Source organism: Mytilus californianus, unplaced genomic scaffold, assembly GCF_021869535.1.
Source record: "Mytilus californianus isolate M0D057914Y unplaced genomic scaffold, xbMytCali1.0.p SCAF_4, whole genome shotgun sequence".
In the NCBI taxonomy this organism is placed as follows: domain Eukaryota; kingdom Metazoa; phylum Mollusca; class Bivalvia; order Mytilida; family Mytilidae; genus Mytilus; species Mytilus californianus.
Genome location: NW_026262690.1, coordinates 68,373,021 through 68,392,618, shown reverse-complemented (window position 1 = coordinate 68,392,618; position 19,598 = coordinate 68,373,021). Strand labels below are relative to the sequence as shown.

Sequence of the window (19,598 nt, the reverse complement as noted above, 5' to 3'; positions counted from 1 at the left end):
GCTGTTGTCAGAAAGGATGAGAAATATTGAACGTATTGCCACGTTCTTTTTAGTTACGTCAAAATATATATAGTACAGGAAAAATAGTTTAGGGTGGAAAACAAAGATGACTTTAACATGAAGTGATTGTTTGACTGATTCAATATTAAAAAATGCAAAGACGAAGGGGTCGAGATCCTATGGACAATCTTGAACTTGGAAATCAAATAAATTTATCAGGATCAATTCCTATGCGAAAATTAACCAGAATGAAAATTGTTAAATACTTAATTTTGATTTTAGTAGCAGTACTTATTCACACATCTTACAGACTTTTTTGGAAGGTAAGTAATTATACCACTGTAGAAGATATACAGAGCGTGAGAATATTAAACCTTTAAGAAGACAAAACCAGTGCGTGAAGAATGTACTAAGTACGTTGAAACCAGGCCGGCGTCCATTATCCATTCCCCCCCCCCCCCCCCCCCATGCTAATTATTCCGGGGGAAGGACTTGATCGATCCAGTCCACCAACCCCCCCCCCCCCCCCCCCGAAATATTGGCATGATCCCACGTTTCCACCTTTGTGTGATGGGGGGACCAGGATCAGGCCTATTCTTTCCCCTAGTAACATGAGAAGCGCATTTTCCCCCTTGTAGTAACGTCGGCGACGTCAATTGGAAATTGATTTTCCATTATCACAGTGGACACATTAACATACCAATAAACATTGTTCACAGACTGGTGGACCCATAGACATACTAGGGAACACACACAAAGACTGGTGGATGTGTAGACAGGCTGCATGTGGACATGTTAACAGTCTGGTGGACTCGTAGACAGACTTGAACATGTCGAAAGTCTAGTGGACACATAGCTAGACCGGTGGGTGAACATGTTGACCGACTGGTGGACACGAAGACAAACTGGCGGACACGTAGATAGACTGGTGAACATGTCGAATGATTTGTAGAGACGTAGACAGACTGGCTAATATGTAGAGAGACTTGCGGACACACACAGACTGCTGGACATAGACTTGTAGACATGTAGACAGACTGGTGAGTATATACACAATATGGTGAACAAGTTACAGACCACAGGACATGATGACAGACTAATGGACTGTAGACAGACGAGTGGCCATGCAGAAATGAACTCAGAATTGTGGATGAGTGATGAAATCACTATACTATCTAACATGAAAATGCTAATTTACACAGACGGCTGCACAAACATAAGTTCAATGTTTACTGAAGGGTCACTTCCTATAAATAAGTTTTATACTGATGTCCGTTTTTTCAGGATGTTAAATATATGAATAGATGGTGAATATTAAATAAATTTATTCCTGCGGTGAAAGTGTTAATCTCCAACTTTTACAATAGCAGTTTAATATCCACAGTAAATGTGAATAGGAACACATTTTCATGTAAGACATACGAATAAATCGAATTTTTGGATATAGTCTATATATGAATGGGGTATTTTTTAAATGCAAACGGCACCCCTGTAAGAGGTGCCCCACACCTAGATATTTCTAGTGACACGCGTGTCGACAAAACGAACACAATTCTCAAACATTTCTTCTATGCAACCCAAGCCGAAAAACAGATTATTATAGCATTATAGAGATCATTAATTTTTTGAGAAAATATGGAAAATATATGCAATAAATGAACGTGCAATTTTGATATATATCCATTTTGTGGGGGGAAATAGTGGCATGGCGAAAAATAGCTACATGTATATGTATTGTCAACTTTCCGCGGGGGAAGAATATGGCAATGATCCGAAATTTCCGCGTAGGAAAAAATGGCTATATAACATTAAACGTTACCGATTTCCCTTTAAAATTCTCGTACAAATGCGAGGATTTGAAACAAATATTGTATTATATTCAATATGTTGATATAACAGACCATTATCCTTATCTAAGGACCGTTGTATAGGTCTAGTTTTGCGTAGCTATATCTGTGCACGGGGAGATTCCCATATTTGCACTGTGCTGAATGTTGAACGGAAATAATTACGGGGGTCCAGCGTCCATGCCCCAACAGAAAGAAGTGCCCGTGTCGGTAACTGTCGTACGTTAGACTGGTTCTCCTGTCTAGATAAATGTGCATATTACATGTATATAATCCAAAATATCCCATTGTTCCTTTTTAGCTCACCTGGCCCGAAGGGCGTCCGTCGTCCGTCGTCCGTCGTCGTTAGCTTTTTACAAAAATCTTGTCCTCTGAAACCACTGAGCCAAATTTAACCAAACTTGGCCACAATCATCATTAGGGTATCTAGTTTAAAAAATGTGTCCGATGACCCCGCCAACCAACCAATATGGCCGCCATGGCTAAAAATAGAACATAGGGGTAAAATGTAGATTTTGGCTTATATCTCTGAAACCAAAGCATTTAGAGTAAATCTGACATGGGGGTAAAACTGATTATCAGGTCAAGATCTATCTGCCCTGAAATTTTCAGACAAATCTGACAACCTGTTGTTGGGTAGCTGCCCCTGAATTGGTAATTTTAAGGAAATTTTGCAGTTTTTGGTTATTATCTTGAATATTATCATAGATAGAGATAAACTGTAAACAGCAATAATGTTCAGCAGAGTAAGATCTACAAATAAATTGTCATGACCAAAATTGTCAGTCGACCCCTTTAGGAGTAATTGCCCTTAATAATCAATTTTTAACAATTTTTTGTAAATTTTTGTAATCTTTTACAAAAATCTTCTTCTCTGAAACTACTGAGACAAATTTAACCATACTTTGCCATAATCAATATTATGGTATCTAGTTTAAAAAATTTGTCCTATGACCCCGCCTTCTAACCATCATGGCCGACTTGGTTAAAAATAGAACATAGGGGTAAAATGGAAGTTTTTGGTATATATATCTCTGAAACTAAAGCCTTTAGAGCAAATCTGACAGGTGGCAAAAATGGTCATCAGATTTAGATTTATCTGCCCTGAAATTTTCAGACGAATCCGACAACCATTGTTGGGTTGCTGCCCCTGAGTTAGTAATTTTACAAAAATTTTGCAGTTTTTTGTTATTATCTTAGATTTCATTACTGTGGATTCATTTATTTTCGTGGGTACCAATTTTCGTGGATTGAGGAAACTTTGTATTTTCGTGAATATTTGATTTCGTGGTTTTATTAAGGTCTGCATACAAGCCTAGAGAATATTTGTATTTCGTTGAATATTTAAATTCGTGGTTCACCTGTAACCACGAAATCAACGAAAATTGGTATCCCACGAATAATAATGAATCCACAGTATAATATCTAATGTCTAATACTATTAATTATGATTTTAACCTTATTTTACATGATTTCCAAAGCATCAGTAAATACAGGTGAGCGACACAGGCTCTTGAGAGCCTCTAGTTTAAACCCCTCATTGCCACCTAACCAAAATCAACTAACGTACGACATAGACTGTGATCCCGCTATGTAATTTTTGTATTTTAAAATAAAGAAATATCAGATATAAAATGCTACATGTTTTGAGCCAACACAGTTGAATGTCTGTCTACTTATGCATACATAAATAAACAATACACCTTCCTTTTCAGAGTCACGAAAATGTTGTAGATGTACCACAAACTAGACCGACAGTAAAAGATGATCACGAGAAACAAGTAGATGAAGAAATCGATGACTTCAAAGCTAGATCGGGTAACAATGAACATTTATATCAGGATTCATTGAAGGAAGAAAAACAAGAAATATCTCGATTAAAAGAAAAAAGAAAAAGATATGAAAGTTTTAAAAAATCAATAGACAAAGCTAAAAATGAAATTCACATTGAAAGAGCTGTTGATACCAACAACATTGTGGACTTGGACAAATCAGACCAGTCCAAAGATGAGATTAAACAAGAAAATAAAGACAATATAAAACAAGAAAATACAGACGATATAAGACAAGAAAATAAAGACGATATAGTACACTTAGAACAATTAGAAATTGTTGAAGATAAGCAACAAGAGGCAAAAGAATTGGAAAGAGAACATAATATTGAAAGCAAAATAGCAGAAATTTTGGATGAAGTGAAATTAGTGTCAGAGGAAAAGATAGAGGACGGAATGAAGGTAGATCTCGTTGCACTGAAGAGGGAAGAGGAAGAGTTGAAGAAGGCAGAGAAATTCATTGACAACAAACCAGCCGTAATACCATCACCAAACCCAGTTTTCTTGGAGAAAGCAAATAAAGTCGTCGAAAAGATGGAAGTGGAAAATAAAGCCTCTATGGATGTGCACGAGGAACATGGTATCCCAGAAATAGTCACTGCAGCAAATAACAAAGATTTCGAAGCAGTTAAACAGTTGGTTGTATCTCTCCAGAAGTTCTATCCAGATAAGAAAATTTACATTTTTGACCTTGACCTTACAGATAGACAGAGAAGACATGTAATTTTTAAAATATTACCAATTAATAATAATAATAAAAACACTCAAGAAACACGTTTCAAAAGCAATACAACCACAATTACTGCAAGCGCAGTATTCTATAAAGTGAACATCAAAAGACTCTTTAAAAAAATGTTTTTCCATATTTGCTGCCACATGTTGAAGAGTGGAACTTTAATTTCATTTTCTTAATTAAATTTAGACAACATGTATTGTAAAAAAGCATAAAATATCAATTTTAAGTCCGCTTTTATTTGCAACGTTTAAACGTGGCCAGAAATTATGAAAGTAAAATTAGTATGAATGAAGCTGGTATTACGTAAAACTACCCTAAATAGAAATGGAAAGAACGACTAAGGTCGAATATAATTGAGTGAATAAAGCGCACTTACATCATTTAACAATTTAATAATACAACCATGCAACACCCTCAGAATTTACATATAAACCAAACGTTAATACAAAATTTTCCCAATTTAGCCCTTTCAATTATGAAAAAATAATATTTACCGATTATTCTATTTATTATGTTAATATTTTATAGTTGATGGCAGCATGCAATGTGAGAATACGAGAGTTTTGGTCAAATTTGTTCCCTGACTTCGTTTCCGTTTGGAATCATTATCACTGGAAGCCACTTATTATTCAGGTGAGAAGCTGTTGGATAACCGTTGTCGTTTGTTAACATCAAACGCTTGTGGCATGGATCCTTCTTTTTTGTGTGTTTAAGATCTTTTATTAAAGACCACATAAAATAAATGAATATAAGTTGAAATAATAAAGAAAATTTTATGAAATATTCAACCCACAAAAATGCCTATGTCGTAGTTTACAACAGAACTTTATTTACTTCTGAGGCCACCCTTAAAACTTTCCTTGTTTGATGTAGCCTACCCATGCCTTGTAGGGTTGGAGAGGTATGTAGGGATTTTACTTTTTTTAGCCAACAACATAAGACAAGAAAACGACGTAAGAGCAGGGAAATAGCTTTGTGTCATAATTTTTTTCGGGTAGGCTGCTTTTTAGGAGGTTTGTAGGCAACATCAAACAATTCAAATTTTATTTTTGACCTGAGGATAGATTTCCATAAATTCTGAGGAAATATAAAAATGTTGAGATGTGGTATGATTGCCAATGAGATAACTATCCACCAGAGACCACAGTTGTGGATGTAAACAACTACAGGTCATTATATATGGCCTTCAGTAAATCCAATACCGTATAGTCAGCTATAAAAGGTTGAAACAATTCAAACAAGAAAAAAATGCTGTTAATTTTAATATACCTATTTCAGACTGCTTTGGCGGAGTTTGGTCATATAATGTGGATAAATCCTGGTTTCGTGGCAATTTCGCCTGCTATAATGGATGTGTTTAAAACAGCGGCTGATCATCATGTGAGAGTTCTTGGTCAAAATTCGCCACACACGACACACGCCGTAACCCATCGTCAGATGTACAAATATTTACCAACAGATAGAAAGAAATTGTATCACACGCCACATATGGAAATATTTGCCTTAATTCTTCACAATTCCGAGAATGTCATTGAAAAATTTATGAAATTACTGGTTGCCTGTGCGATGGAACCAAAGTGCTTAGCTCCACAATCAGCCAAATGGAAGTGTGATTTCGACTTTTCAGGAAAAGAGTATGCAGATTGTCATAGATACGATGAATCTGCTATAAATATTCTCCTTAAAAATTGGTTTGATTTTGACAACTCGAAAATATTAAAATCTGGGACCATCTTTAGACCATTTGACCGTGATGATAGGATGCGTTTGAAAATGTGCAGGGATGAACATGATATGAAATAGATTTAGGAGCAAAACACTTAGCAGAGCACTTCTACTTAAATCACTTTTCAGTTGCTGTTAATATATATTTAAGACAATTGTATATGGTTTAACAGCATTTTTATAAGATACCATAACATTTCTGCTAAACAAACTGTATGAACAGCTTTTTACATCTACATATATATGTTTACATGTACATTTACATGTACATATATATGTATGAAGATTTACATTTACTTGGAACGTTGAAAGGATTATACTACTTAGTGTTTGCTGATATAGTTCACTTGTGTGGTAAAACATTTTAATATTTTTCTCCGTGAGAAAAAAAAACCACTGTTAAAACATACAAACGCTGTTCAGTGTTTTTAGATGTGTATTGTGCAAAATCTTTCATTTCTTAGCGAAGAGTGACCAATTCTTCTGTAAAATGAGAGGTCTATTTTCTACCTTCTGGGAAAAACACAATATCAGCGGTCCAAAGTAGTTATATACATGTGTCGCCTACGTATTGAATTTGTATGACAGCAAGAGTATTTTGTCAAATATCTTGTCCGCTACCACTTCAATGATAGAACATGACTACAGTGACAGACACTACCTTGTCAAAACTAATAATGCGATTACGAATATGCGGATAATTCCACCATGGAATGAGTACTACTGGTCATTTTCAGGTTACAAATGAAATTTCGTTTTTATACAGGACCATGTTTTTATTTGATTAAAATACGCCCAAAATCAAAGGGTCCCATATACGCAGTGTGTTATACTTAACCTTTTTAAACACCTGTTACAATTTCTGTAAAAGTTCATGCATCCCTCCCCCCGCTCCCAATGGACTCCTCAACCAGTGCCGCTACATAACGAGTTCTTGCTTTAATTTTCATGGCTTCAGTACTCTGCTAGTCTCTATATACTGCACACAACCAAAAATTTTAGTGTGGGACTAACGCAACCGAAATTTATTTTTTTTTTATAAAAAGTCTGCAAAATATAAAATAACAAGTTTTTCGCCTCTTTACGCCTGCTGATTAAATTCGGTGTCCCAACTAACCCCTTCTGATATGTCCCTCGCCTCTACACAGTACAAATTTACACAATTACTTTTTTCACAGTTTTATTAGAACTGAACGTGTGTATGTTATAAACATTAAGATTTATACGTGTTTACTACAACGATAGGCTTTGCTATTGAAAGCAGAGACGAGAAGAAATCAAATTCCCTTGTCAATGATACATATAAACGTGCACAATGTGGGGACGAATAGAATGGACCTGTCAGAAAAGAGACTGTCCATTTGAATTTTACAATATCAGAATGTTCATTTAAAAAGTATGTCATATCTATTATACAAGCTATTCATCTTCTATATATAGACCTATACGAGTAAGTGAAAACTTATCTACAGAAAAATAATTGCATATCGAAATGATGATTTATGAAATGATGTGCCTTATCATGGCTTATTTTTCGGAATTAATTATATGGGAAACAACCATGAAGAAGCAAAAAGATGATAAATATGATACAATATTGACACTAATCATACGTATCATATATATGCCATAATAAAAATATATTGAATTGGTAGAAAAAATCCTCAGGTTTCAATAATTTCCACTAAGTTTTGGAACTTTTCTCTGGAGGTCCTTCTAATACTTTCTTGATGAAATCTGAAAGTGAATAATTACAATTTCATAATATTAACACTATCATTAACATTTAAATTATCCAAACACGAATGACTTTTGAAACTGTAATATCTTGAAACTTACGGATTGTTTTACAAATCCACTGAGGCTATCTGTGTGAACATCTGGCCACTGGTGGTGACATATTGTCTTTGACACAGAAGTCAATGTAATTGTGCTAAAACTAAGGCTTAAGAAAAGTAAGATGATGTTAGGCTCTTTTGATTGTTATGCTCTCAAAGTTTTTTTTCAGTATTGACTTTCCAAACTTTTTGTCTAGAGCGTGTCTGATGCCGGGTCAAACTAAATCGCGTGTTGTGCGCTATATGAAAATCATTTCCCTATATGTTTGTTTTAACAAAGATATATAACGATAATTTTTGTTTAAATAAAAAGATAACGAAAAAATGGTTGATGACTTATAGTTTTAAATCAGTATTCCACTTCTGCGATAGAACACCATAAAACTGTAAGATTTTCTGTGTCATACTGTTATTCGAAAGAAATTACCTTCGAATTTAATGTTCCCATCTAAATCTTCTTGTACATCAGTTTCAAGCAAAATTTCGTCTATCTCCTCGTCTTGTAACCTATCTCCTGTAAAATCAAAGTGCAAAAAAGTTATACCAACTACCGGCGAAGAGACAAATACAAAGATATTTTACCAGGAAAAGGTTACATCTTCAAGTCAAAAAATTTTTATAAGTGAATTTCATTGTACAATGTACAAGATTTGGCGATTTATTAATTCTGTTTGTTCTACTGAAGTAAGAGAAAACACTGGTCGGCTCGGAGTCGGGGTAGGGCTACATCTTTTCTTGCGGCCTGTTCAGTTTGTGAACTTCAGCGTTGAAAATCCAGTCCAGCATGTCGTGCTAATATTTATATCCCCAGGTATTTGGTGGGGTTCGTGTTCAGTCTTATATGTTGTGTTTTGTATGCTAGTACTGTTGTTTGTCTTTTGATCGTTTTTTTTTGCCATGGCATTGTCAGTTTGCTTTCGAATTATCTGAGTTTTAACTTCTCTTTGATATCTTTCGTCTCTCCTCTCTTTCATTAACATATTCTCGCCCTGATATGCATGAAATATTTGTCCCTGACCATAAAACACCAATTCATAATAACCATCATCATCTTCCTATATTGAGAGTAAAGGGAAATGTTCTCCCTCCTTTTGTTTCATCGTATTGAGTTAAATCACTACATGCAATTGCATTATCCCAAGAAGGCCTAAATGCTCAAACAAAAATGATAATAAATAAAGATATCTTATTTCCAATAAATAGAATTAATATCATTTTAATATATATCTATGGTCATTTTCAAATTTTACATTTAACAGATGTTAGTTTCTTAATAAGTTCTGTAAAAATCAGAATATAATTCAACACTTAACGTGAAGTTAAGATCAGGTTATATAACATTTAAATATACCCATGGCTGTTAGCATGTGTCTCATTTCACCAAGGGAGATAAATCCCATGCCTTCTCTGTCAAACGACTTAAATGCCTCCATAAAATCTTGTATTGTTCCAGTGTCTTTTTCTTTTTCTATTGCTTTAACTATTGGAATGAATTCTTCGAAAGAAAACTGTTTTTCTCCTGGAAATAATATGCTATATGATTAACTGACTACAAAAGAACAATAATATTATTTATAAAACAATCAAGATTTCGGAGTTGCCCGTCAAATCTTACTTAATGCCTCTATATAAAAAGAGGAGGTATGGTATGGTTGCCAATATCAGATCGGCACGAAACACAAAAAAAAATATTCTTTTAATTCTTGCATTTTGGAGACTAATAATCTCTATTCGTTTATTAAAAGTTTGAAACAAGACTTATAAAACTATAGTTGTTAATTTCTGTGTCATTTGGTCTATTGTGGAGAGTTTTCTAACTGACAATTATACCACATCTTCTTATTTTTATATTGAATGTTTCATTTTTCGACGTTTAAATTCCGTAAAGGTTTACTTTGAGCATAGCACCCTCTATTACTGTTTATGAGCGCATTACATTTTCGAACGTAATGATTTTTGCGTGCAAATGTATTTGGTAATGCGCGCAAATGTAATGCATCGGTTTATGACGTTGCTTTAGAAAATCTACCTCAAAATAAAGACGCCGATAATCAATTTGGCTCTACTAAGGCGAGTTATTTTTTTATTTGTTGGTTTACGGATCCGCCGACCTAATGTCTCCAATTTTCAATAAAAAAAAATTAAATTGCAATTTCATGCTTTTTTTATTTCTCCTGCTCTACCAAATTCAATATCTCTGAAATATATATACCAAACCACTAAGCGCAATGAAAAAAAATTGTGTATCAATTTAGGCGCAAACATCAATTCTTTTACGATAATAATATAAAAGTAATTTTTAAAGTTGAAATTGATGGATGTATGAAGCATTCAAATGAATGGTGGGCAATGCAGGTTCATGGAAATACCGGGCGTCCGTCCGTCTGTCCGTCCGTCCGGTCTTGATAGCGCTTTCACAGGTACAATTCTTGCTAGATTTTTATAAAACTTATACTATAGGTTAATATCAGCAATATCTCGGACAAGTTCTATAATGGTGGCCGATCGACTTTTTTTTAAAAGAGTTATGCCCCTTGGAAATGTGTTATATTAAGGTATATAGGAAAAAAATTTTCAGAGACAAGTGCCTGTGAAAATGGCCTCGTTAGCGCTCTCGCGGGTACAATTTTTTATAAAACTTATAGTAGACTATAAGTAAAGCCCTTGAAGGTCTGTTTAAATATTTAGTATTCAATAAAAAAAACTTTTTTGTCCTCCCCGCACGGCTTTTTATTTATAAATTGTTTTAAAGAACAACAAAAAAAGTTTTTTTTTAAGTTATTGCCCCTGGATAGATAAAATATGTGCAACGCGGGGGACATTGGAACTCTGTTCTTTTATGTTAGTTTATACTTTTGCGATATAAATCGGCGACTAAAACATACCAGCCTTTTTGGTTCCTCCAACTTTCTTAACAAAAGATTCTGTCGGGTTATATCCACAACACCGTAAGAGGTCGCCAACCTTTTCAGCATCTATCAAACCATCACGACCGTCCCAAAAATCGTACAAATCAAATACTTCTCTCACTTCTGTAAAAAAAAAATAAGTGCAAAGCATATTGCATAACATATGAAAATCAAAGAAGATAGACCTCGTTTCTTATAGTCACATTGTGTACCGCAATAACATGTGTTACAGTTTGCACCTTGCGCAGATGCAAATATGCCACCGCAACATGCACGATTCGTGCAGGATTAGCAATACACACATGTACACAATATTATTCAATAGTGTTTTCGCTTCAAGAACCCGACGAAGAATAAATAAACTTCGGTCACATTTCATTGATTTTTTGGTCCTTTAAATCGGTTCGCACCACTTTCTGGTATATATAATGGTTGGATAAACAAATGAATTCATCTGATCTTTATGAAAAAAACAACCGAAACATATATTTTGAATAGTAACATAACTTATTGCCAGCTCTTATATATATGTTTAAGTGCATAAATTTTCATTTGATAATTTAAATCCCACATTTTATTTTTGTTATTTTCACTGCTCAGAGTTTAACCGTTTGCTCTGTTTAGAATTGTTTTCTGGTGGAAAATTATACTGTACACCAACTTATTTTCGCGATACTTTATTTTGTGTATAGCCCATTCTAGTCCACTTCGCTACAATTTAATTTTGCGATTTTCTAATTTACTTGATGTATTTAAATAAGGAAAGATCCAAGTTTTACATATTCGCGACGACTAATATTCGCGTTATTTTTGTACTCGCGAAACTCGCGAAAATATATCGTTCGCGAAAATTAGTTGATTTACGATATTTTTTTTGTCCCTACTAAATCATAATAAATGCAGATTGAAACTTAAAAACGGACACATAAAACTTCATAGGTTCCATGTTTATCGAACTGGTTTGAAGTTCATTTACTGGGCAATTATGAACAAAATATTGATATTAAAGATATTCTGATTTAGTTTGATTCCTTCTCAATAGAAAAGAGATGATATGGGGTATACATTCATGACACAAAATCAGTATGTACACAGCAAAAAACACAAAAACCAAAGGGACAGAGCTTTTATTGCTGTTCGTCGTCTCAAAGTCGCAGTGAGTCCTTCAACACAAAGCAAAAAAGCTCTCACCTCACTGCAAGTTTAAGGCGGCCCCTAGCACCGGTTTGAGCGGAATTCTTTGCAAGCTAACGATCAATAGCCTGAAATTACTGTTAATATATTTCTCATTCTTATCTGGTTAACCAGTAATGATGTACTAATGATTATACAAACTGGTGCAAACACTAGTAAACAGTCTTTGACAGTTTTGTGGTTTTAACAAAAATATGGTTTATCTTTTTTCCTTTCAACTCGATTTAACAAAATAAACAAGCAAAATTAAGCTTTAGATTCTGAATTTAAGTTGGTATAATTACACTTTTTTGTGCCTTTCTCTGCCAGTTAGGAAAAATAATTAAAATGTGTTTTAGATAAATGTAAAAAGAAGATTGATGACTTCTGTAAACAGCAAAATCTACGAATAACATTATTTAACGGTACCAGTTTTACTGCACCAGATGCGCATTTCGTTAATAAATGTCGCGGCAGTGATGCTCGAGGTCAAATTTTTTGGAAACAATAAAAAAAAAGGACCATAGTAAATACAGCAAAAACCAGATACGCAAACAGAGTTATGCATCAGGGAGAGTTATGCATCAGGGAGATACATTGCTAATTTCATATGATTTCCTAAGTTACAAATCTGCAATAAGAGGCGACCAGTTAGTTTTCTTCAGACATTTTTAATTCAAAACAAAAAATAAATATTATCGAGCAAAGAGACTAATTGCCTTAATCAATTCCTTACATGTCAAATTGGTGTATTTTAGAAAGTTGCATTATAATGAAAATGGAATTGAAAACCAAGATTGTCAACATTGTGATTACATAGTTTAACATAGGACACTGTGAATTATACATGCAATAGTTTCTTCTTTAAAACTGCGTAAAAAGTTAGTTCTTATGAATGTTCGGCCCATACAAACTGCTCGCAATGTTAGATTGTGTTTGGGATAGCAAGAACACGTTAAATATCGCAAGTAAGCTGATATAATAACTAAAGAAATTTTGTAGAAAAGTCTGTTACAGAAAAGGGGGCCTACAAGGCCTCAAGCACACGTGAGCAGTAGGTTGGTAGCTTTTGTGAGCTTAAAGTAACAAAATCAAACGCAAAGAGTGCTTCAAAGGCAATGTAAAGTATACATAAACTGAAGCATAGATATTACAACAAATGTTTGTGGTCAGACTTTATTTCGTTTAAAGATATTGAGATATTGAAAAATAATTTGAAGTGGCGGATACTGTGTTTACTTGTTAAATCGTTAAACTAGTTGCTATCTGATCTTTTGCATCTTTTATCTATTTGAATTAGCCTACCATGTGTATCCGAGGTTTACATCTGTTTTACCTCGTTGTTTTCAAAATGTTAACAAAAACTGGATAAAAAAGAAAAAAAAAAGATCTTTGGCAGTTCGATACATAAACATCCTTTAAAAATCACTAAAGCAATAAATCGAGAGAAACATTTTTTTTTCTTTTGATTAAATTTATTTACAATATGTAACTATTTCATGTTTAAAAAGTCGTGAAATAGTCTGGTTTTCATAACTCTTTGAAAAACCACAAAACGTCGATGATATGGAATAAATACATCATGTTTAATGTTAATGTCTCGCATTTCATAATCTAAAAGATAAACGACGCTTCTTCAACAGGAAGAAGATATGATTTAATACGTTCTACTGATAACACTACCAGTTGCTGTTAACTGTTGGAGATTGAGATAAAATAAATTTTTGAAGACACTTGCTGCATTGAATTATTTGGTGAAGAAAGACTCCCATCGTCTGATAATCTGTCCCAAAATATATAGACATCAATGTGAATTCTTTAAAGGCGTTGTAAATTCCAATGAATATGTGAATAGAATAGAATTTTCCATTTATCCGAAAAATTGGAAAACCTCGAAATTAATGCTCTCATCTGTTTACACACTAGTTTAAATCTCGACTTCATGGTTCCAGTTGACACTTTTCTGGCCAGACATTTAGAATATCTGCTTTCAAATTGATAACGCTACGGAATGTTTCGATCTGATCTGGCTATGTGAACACAGTCGTGTAAGCCGTTTACTGTCAAGATGATAAGGGCATGGTCAGCTCTTAAGAATTGAGTAGAGATGGGTGACAAGTCTTCTTGTTAATAACAAAATATGTTCAGTAAAAAAATAACTTAACGCAAATAGAATGATATAAAAATATATTTAAAATAAAATGTGTATATTGTTTGTTTTTTTTTCTCCTTATGATTAATTACCGATATGGTTATGGTTACTGGTAATAAAAAAAAACTTACCTTCAACATCTATTCCATTGGTGCTCATGTTTCATCAAATATCTGCCTTTTCTTTTGTTTATGCAGAAAAAATGTTGCAACGAAATTATGAAGTTCATAAATTAATCAGGCAGTTGATATTTAAATTGTACTCTTACGGTACAGTATCTGGTTCTGATAAGAACTCTAAAATTCTGTGGTTTTTTAATTTCTAAAACAAAATAAGTGGAATGTACCATCTAATTACTTTTACGCAGGGGTGTTATCGAAATATTTTCTGCTACTTTAAATCTGGCATTGACCAGCATGCACTTCCAAATTTTAATCAGAAATAGATATTCAATTTGAGAAACATCTAGGCTTAGAATGCCTTCAATTGACCATGTGAAATGACCAGAAGTAAATTCACTATTATTACCCCCTGGATCCTGGGTCAGTAACACCAAATTCTGATCATGAAATATCGAAACTGACATTGACAAAAGCAATGATTATAACGACACAATGTGTGATTGAACCGTCTATATAAATTACACATTTTCGATTTATGAATTCTTACATCCTCATTAAAAATAAGATTGATTGCCATTTTGTTTAACGTCTAGTGTCGAATCTTTCAAACCATATTTAGAAAGAAAAACCGAAGACAAACAAGAAAAATTGAAGACAAACAAGCAAATTTGGTTTCTTTAAGCTATACCTTGGACTTTTTTAAGGACAAAAGACCCAAAACACATGTACCAAATACCTTCGAAAGGATATCTCTGCATAGTGTGGTTTCATTTAAACGTCTATTCTTGAACTTTCCATTTCTATGTAGCAACATTCCAGCAGCGCCTGCATATGGAGTATATATCTCCCAGTTTGATAAAATATTCCCGAGCATGTATTTCCTATCATATTTTTTTCTTGATAGTGGTTTGCTGCTTACAAGACTGAGCTATTATATCAAGGGTCTAAGTGGTGAAGTTGAAGTCATCTCTTCGAAAGTTTTACAGATGCCATCACGATTTGGTTTACAGGGACTCGGTTAGTAGATTAACATTTCTAATCAATATTTTTCATTTTGTTTTCGTATTTCCCGTCTATTTGTATTACATTATTAACGTATTTAACGTTGGCATCAAAATTTCTTTGTTTTCTAGCAATGTGCAAGTTACTTACTATCTGCACATTGGATTTTTTTTCGATTCTCATATAATAAAAAACACGATGAACCAATTGAAACCTTACTTAACAGATGTGTTCCTTTTAAAAGAATTGTTACTTTGGTGCCGATGTATTACAAATAGACAGGAAATACAGAAAAAAAATTTGTAAAACATTGATTAAAATCTTTTTAATCTGCTAACCGAATTTCTGTTGTTTTTGGCGGGGTTCGTGTTGCTCAGTCTTTAGTTTTCTATGTTGTGTATTGTTTACTGTTTGTTGTCTTTTGGTCGTTTCCCGTTGTGTTGCCATGGCGTTGTATTCGACTTACGAGTTTGAATATCCCTTTGGTATCTTCTGCCTCTTTATCAAATCAACCAGTTGAAACTAAAATTGACAGATGTTCCCTTGAAGACCCTCGACAAGTGTTGTAACTACGATGCTCACTAACTAGAAATTCCAAATAGCCGAAAGGGGATATTAAGTTTACATTGAAATCAAAATAAGACATTTTATTTGTATGAAATCAAACCATTCATGAATTTTTTTAAGAAGGTAACTTTCCAAGTTTTGTAACTTTGGTTCTGATAAAGAACCTAAAGGTGCCAAAAAATGGGTTAGATTGACCCGACTCTCGTATAAAATAAATGTGGATAGTGTCCACATGTGGACACAGATGATGCCCCCGCTTGCATAGCATATAGTTATAAAGGGACATAACTGAAGAACGGTAAAAGTGACGCTACCCAAATTTGAAATTGATCTGTATTATGTAGTAATAAGCATTGTGTATAAGTTTCATAACATTCGGTTGAGGCAAACTAAAGTTCGAAAACGGATAACAAAAAATGTGTACTTGATCTTAGTTTTGTGGTAATGAATATTGTGTATAGGTTTCATAATGTTTGGTTGGGGCAAACTTAAGTTACAAAATAGAAACTAAAAATTTTGCAATCTTTCGATTTATAAAGGGGCATAACTCAATAATGGTTAAAGTGACACTACCCAAATTCAACTTGATCTGTGTTTTATCAGTGGAAGTCAAAATTAAACATTGCATTGTATAAAGCATTGATTGTAGTTGATTCAACTATAATCATGGACAAAGGAAGATAACTCCAATTTTAAAAATTACTTGATATTTAGAAGAAAATAAAAATTTTGCAATTTTTCCATTTATAAAGGGGCATAACTCTAGAAAGGTTAAAGTGATGCCACCAAAATTCAAACTTGATCTGTGTTTTGTGGTAATAAGCATTGTGTATAAGTTTCATAACATTTGGTTGAGGCAAACTTAAGTTGGAGAACGGAAACTAAAAATTTTGCAATTTTTCCATTTATAAAAGGGCATAACTCTAGAACGGTAAAAGTGACGCCCCCAAAATTCAAACTCGATCTGTGTTTTGTGGTAATAAGCATTGTGTATATGTGTCATAACATTTGGTTGAGGCAAACTCAATTTAGAGAACGGAAACCAATTTTGGGACGTTCGTACGTTCGTTCGTACGTACAAGGGTAAAACTTAATGCCCCCACCGCTACGGCGCGGGCATAAAAACCAGATGAAACAATTGAAACTTAACTTCACAGATATGTTCCTTAAGAGTTGTTACTGTGGTGCCGAGCTAAACTTCACAGTAGCCGCCTGTGGATTTCGTTTTTTACACTGAATTCCAATACAAATCTGGGACAAAATTTATTTGTATTAGAGGTCCCAGGCAAAATGAAGATTTTTATTATTTTCAAGAATCCCAATGTTAAAATAAATCAAACCATGCAGGACTGTTCTTTAGAAGGTACTTACCAAATGTGTTAGATGGCCATGATGAAGTAATTCACAATCAAAAGGGGCCTAAAAAGCTAAGATTAATCCAAGTTTCAAATACTTTATCCTAAAGAACCTGCGAAATTAAGGAAACCAAATGATGGACATGTTCCTTTGAAAGCTTCTACAAGTGTCACCAGCAGAGAATTTATATCTTTAGTTTTATTTATCAAGTACAGGTAAATTGAAATGAAACAAACAATTAATGGAAGACTGTGTCTTTAAAGGTGTTTACCTAGAAGTAGGTCCTTTTTCAGGTGTTCCATCATTTAATGTTAAGCATTTCTCTATTTTTTTCCCAGTGACATTGATATTCAAACTTTACATCACTATAAAATTAAGTACCTTTTTTGATTGCTTATAATTTTTTGTTAAGCCATGGAGTGGCAATACCAAAATGATGGATTCCCTCCATAAATGTCCTCCCTTTTATATGGAGCAGAACATTGTTTATCTTTTTTTGTGGGATTCAAGGCCAATTGTATAATAGCCTGACACTCCCATACAAGAATAATAATGGACATCAATGTGAGTTGAGCCTATAGAATTTGCCACTTATACCAATTGTTCAAAAAGGGACAGTGCATAATAACCAACCTACTGATCTTGACTAAATAGACACTATTGAAAAACTACCATTAAATATAGCTTTGAAACAATTTCATGTAGTACATAATATAGTAACTATAGGCTATCTGAAGCCATATAAATGTTAAACTTTTCTATAGAGATTGATAGGTTGGTAAATGACTGATTAATGTTCAGCTGCAAATATTACATGTATATTCAATCCAAAAATATGTCTATGAAATGTGAATTATATGCTGGTTTGTACAATGCTGTCATACTGATCCTATTTTGAAAGAATTAGTTGAAGAGATGAGTCTGGTGAATAACTTGTCATCCTCTCTGGAGTCTGGACACATTATAATTCCAATTCTGATCCAGCCAGTTTTTGCCGTTGCTAAATGTGCATGCTTGAGAAGAATTAGCAAATACCGATTCCTAAGTATCTGGTTTGATTGCCCTGCCTTTGCAACATTCATGCTTTGATAAAGGAAACCCCAAAAATCATTCAGATGAAGAAATGAAATAAAAGATGCAAAAGTAAATTGTATTTAAGAAATAATTCATGGGGGTTTGAACTTATACTGATTTTACTAATGGATGGTCCTTTATGCCATATATATTTTACCTTGAGCGATAGTTTCTATCTATCTATTACCGTTTTCAAGTTATTAGGCAAAAATGGGAAAAATTATCATTAAAGAGCAATAACTTCAATAACGAGTCGACAAGATTTCGGCCATTAGGCTTATTTGTAGATCTTGTCTTGCTGATCATTTTTGCTATTTACAGTTTCTATCTATCTAATATAGTTTTTAAGATATTAGGTTAAGGCGAAGTATACGTAATTGCACGCCTCTAGCGGAATTCGGGATACAAAACGTGCGTCGTTAGTTACGCAAGTTGTCTCCCCTACTCCAAGAACGGGAAATGGGCACATGAGAGAGAAATCATAATTTTAATGACTTTGTGCGGTCTATCATGAACCCAAACAAGTATTCCTGTGCTATGTCAAAATTTCAAAGAAATTAGATGACTCCAATCAGAAATCTTAGATCTTAGTATCCTATTGTGTGTTAGTCTGCAACTGTTTTTGTTTTAGCCTCACGCAGGAGCGGGTACATAATACCGCTCGTATTTATTTCAACAGAAATAAAAAATAAACAAATAAACTAGTGACAATTCTGCTTCTAGTCGTATCATACTCGTTAAAATCAATCCAGAATTGACCCCACAATATTATTTGAAAGAAATTTACAGTGTCAGTCTAGCGTAATCTTCAGTGAAGGTAACCCAGTAATTACCGGTAAATTGCATGTAAATATGTATGTTGAACTAGAAAGGCGTTGGCATGTCACGTTTTTTAAGCAATTGGAAATTTTAGGATAATTTATATTTGTGTGAAAAGTATAAACAATGATAAAGGGTAATCGACCACAAGTGAAACATTTTTAACATGTAGGCCTATACGTGGAAGGACAAAGCTTACAGAAAATAAAAACGAACAAAAAAATCAGATTCCGTCTACAAAACATTACACAGAAACTATAAGAATTCAGCACTGTGACATTTATCTCAGACTAAGTAAATCATCTATCTCATCCAAATCTCAGTTCTCAAGGAGCAGAAAATAAACAGGTGTCTTCTACTCCGTCCGCAATTTTTTGGGAAAGTAAAATCTAAATTTAGAACCATGGTTGAAACTGAAACTACACATGCATTTTTCATCTATTTGA

The 19,598-nt window shown here is 33.8% G+C and overlaps 2 protein-coding genes across 2 annotated transcripts; one reads left to right on the top strand and one right to left on the bottom strand.

The window, feature by feature from the left end:
- On the top strand, positions 1–8,305 carry LOC127698656 (uncharacterized). The gene is made up of 4 exons (XM_052202230.1): positions 1–323; positions 3,563–4,399; positions 4,944–5,048; positions 5,694–8,305. The coding sequence occupies exons 1-4, from the start codon at positions 153–155 to the stop codon at positions 6,216–6,218; spliced, it is 1,638 nt and encodes a 545-aa protein (XP_052058190.1). The 5' UTR covers positions 1–152; the 3' UTR covers positions 6,219–8,305.
- LOC127698703 (myosin, essential light chain, adductor muscle-like) lies at positions 7,740–14,546 on the bottom strand. The gene is made up of 5 exons (XM_052202333.1): positions 14,344–14,546; positions 10,864–11,010; positions 9,330–9,497; positions 8,406–8,492; positions 7,740–7,877 (listed from the first exon to the last, which is right to left on the bottom strand). Exons 1-5 carry the CDS (start codon positions 14,369–14,371, stop codon positions 7,825–7,827), a joined length of 483 nt encoding a protein of 160 aa, XP_052058293.1. The 5' UTR covers positions 14,372–14,546; the 3' UTR covers positions 7,740–7,824.
- Between the last annotated feature and the right edge of the window lie 5,052 nt (positions 14,547–19,598).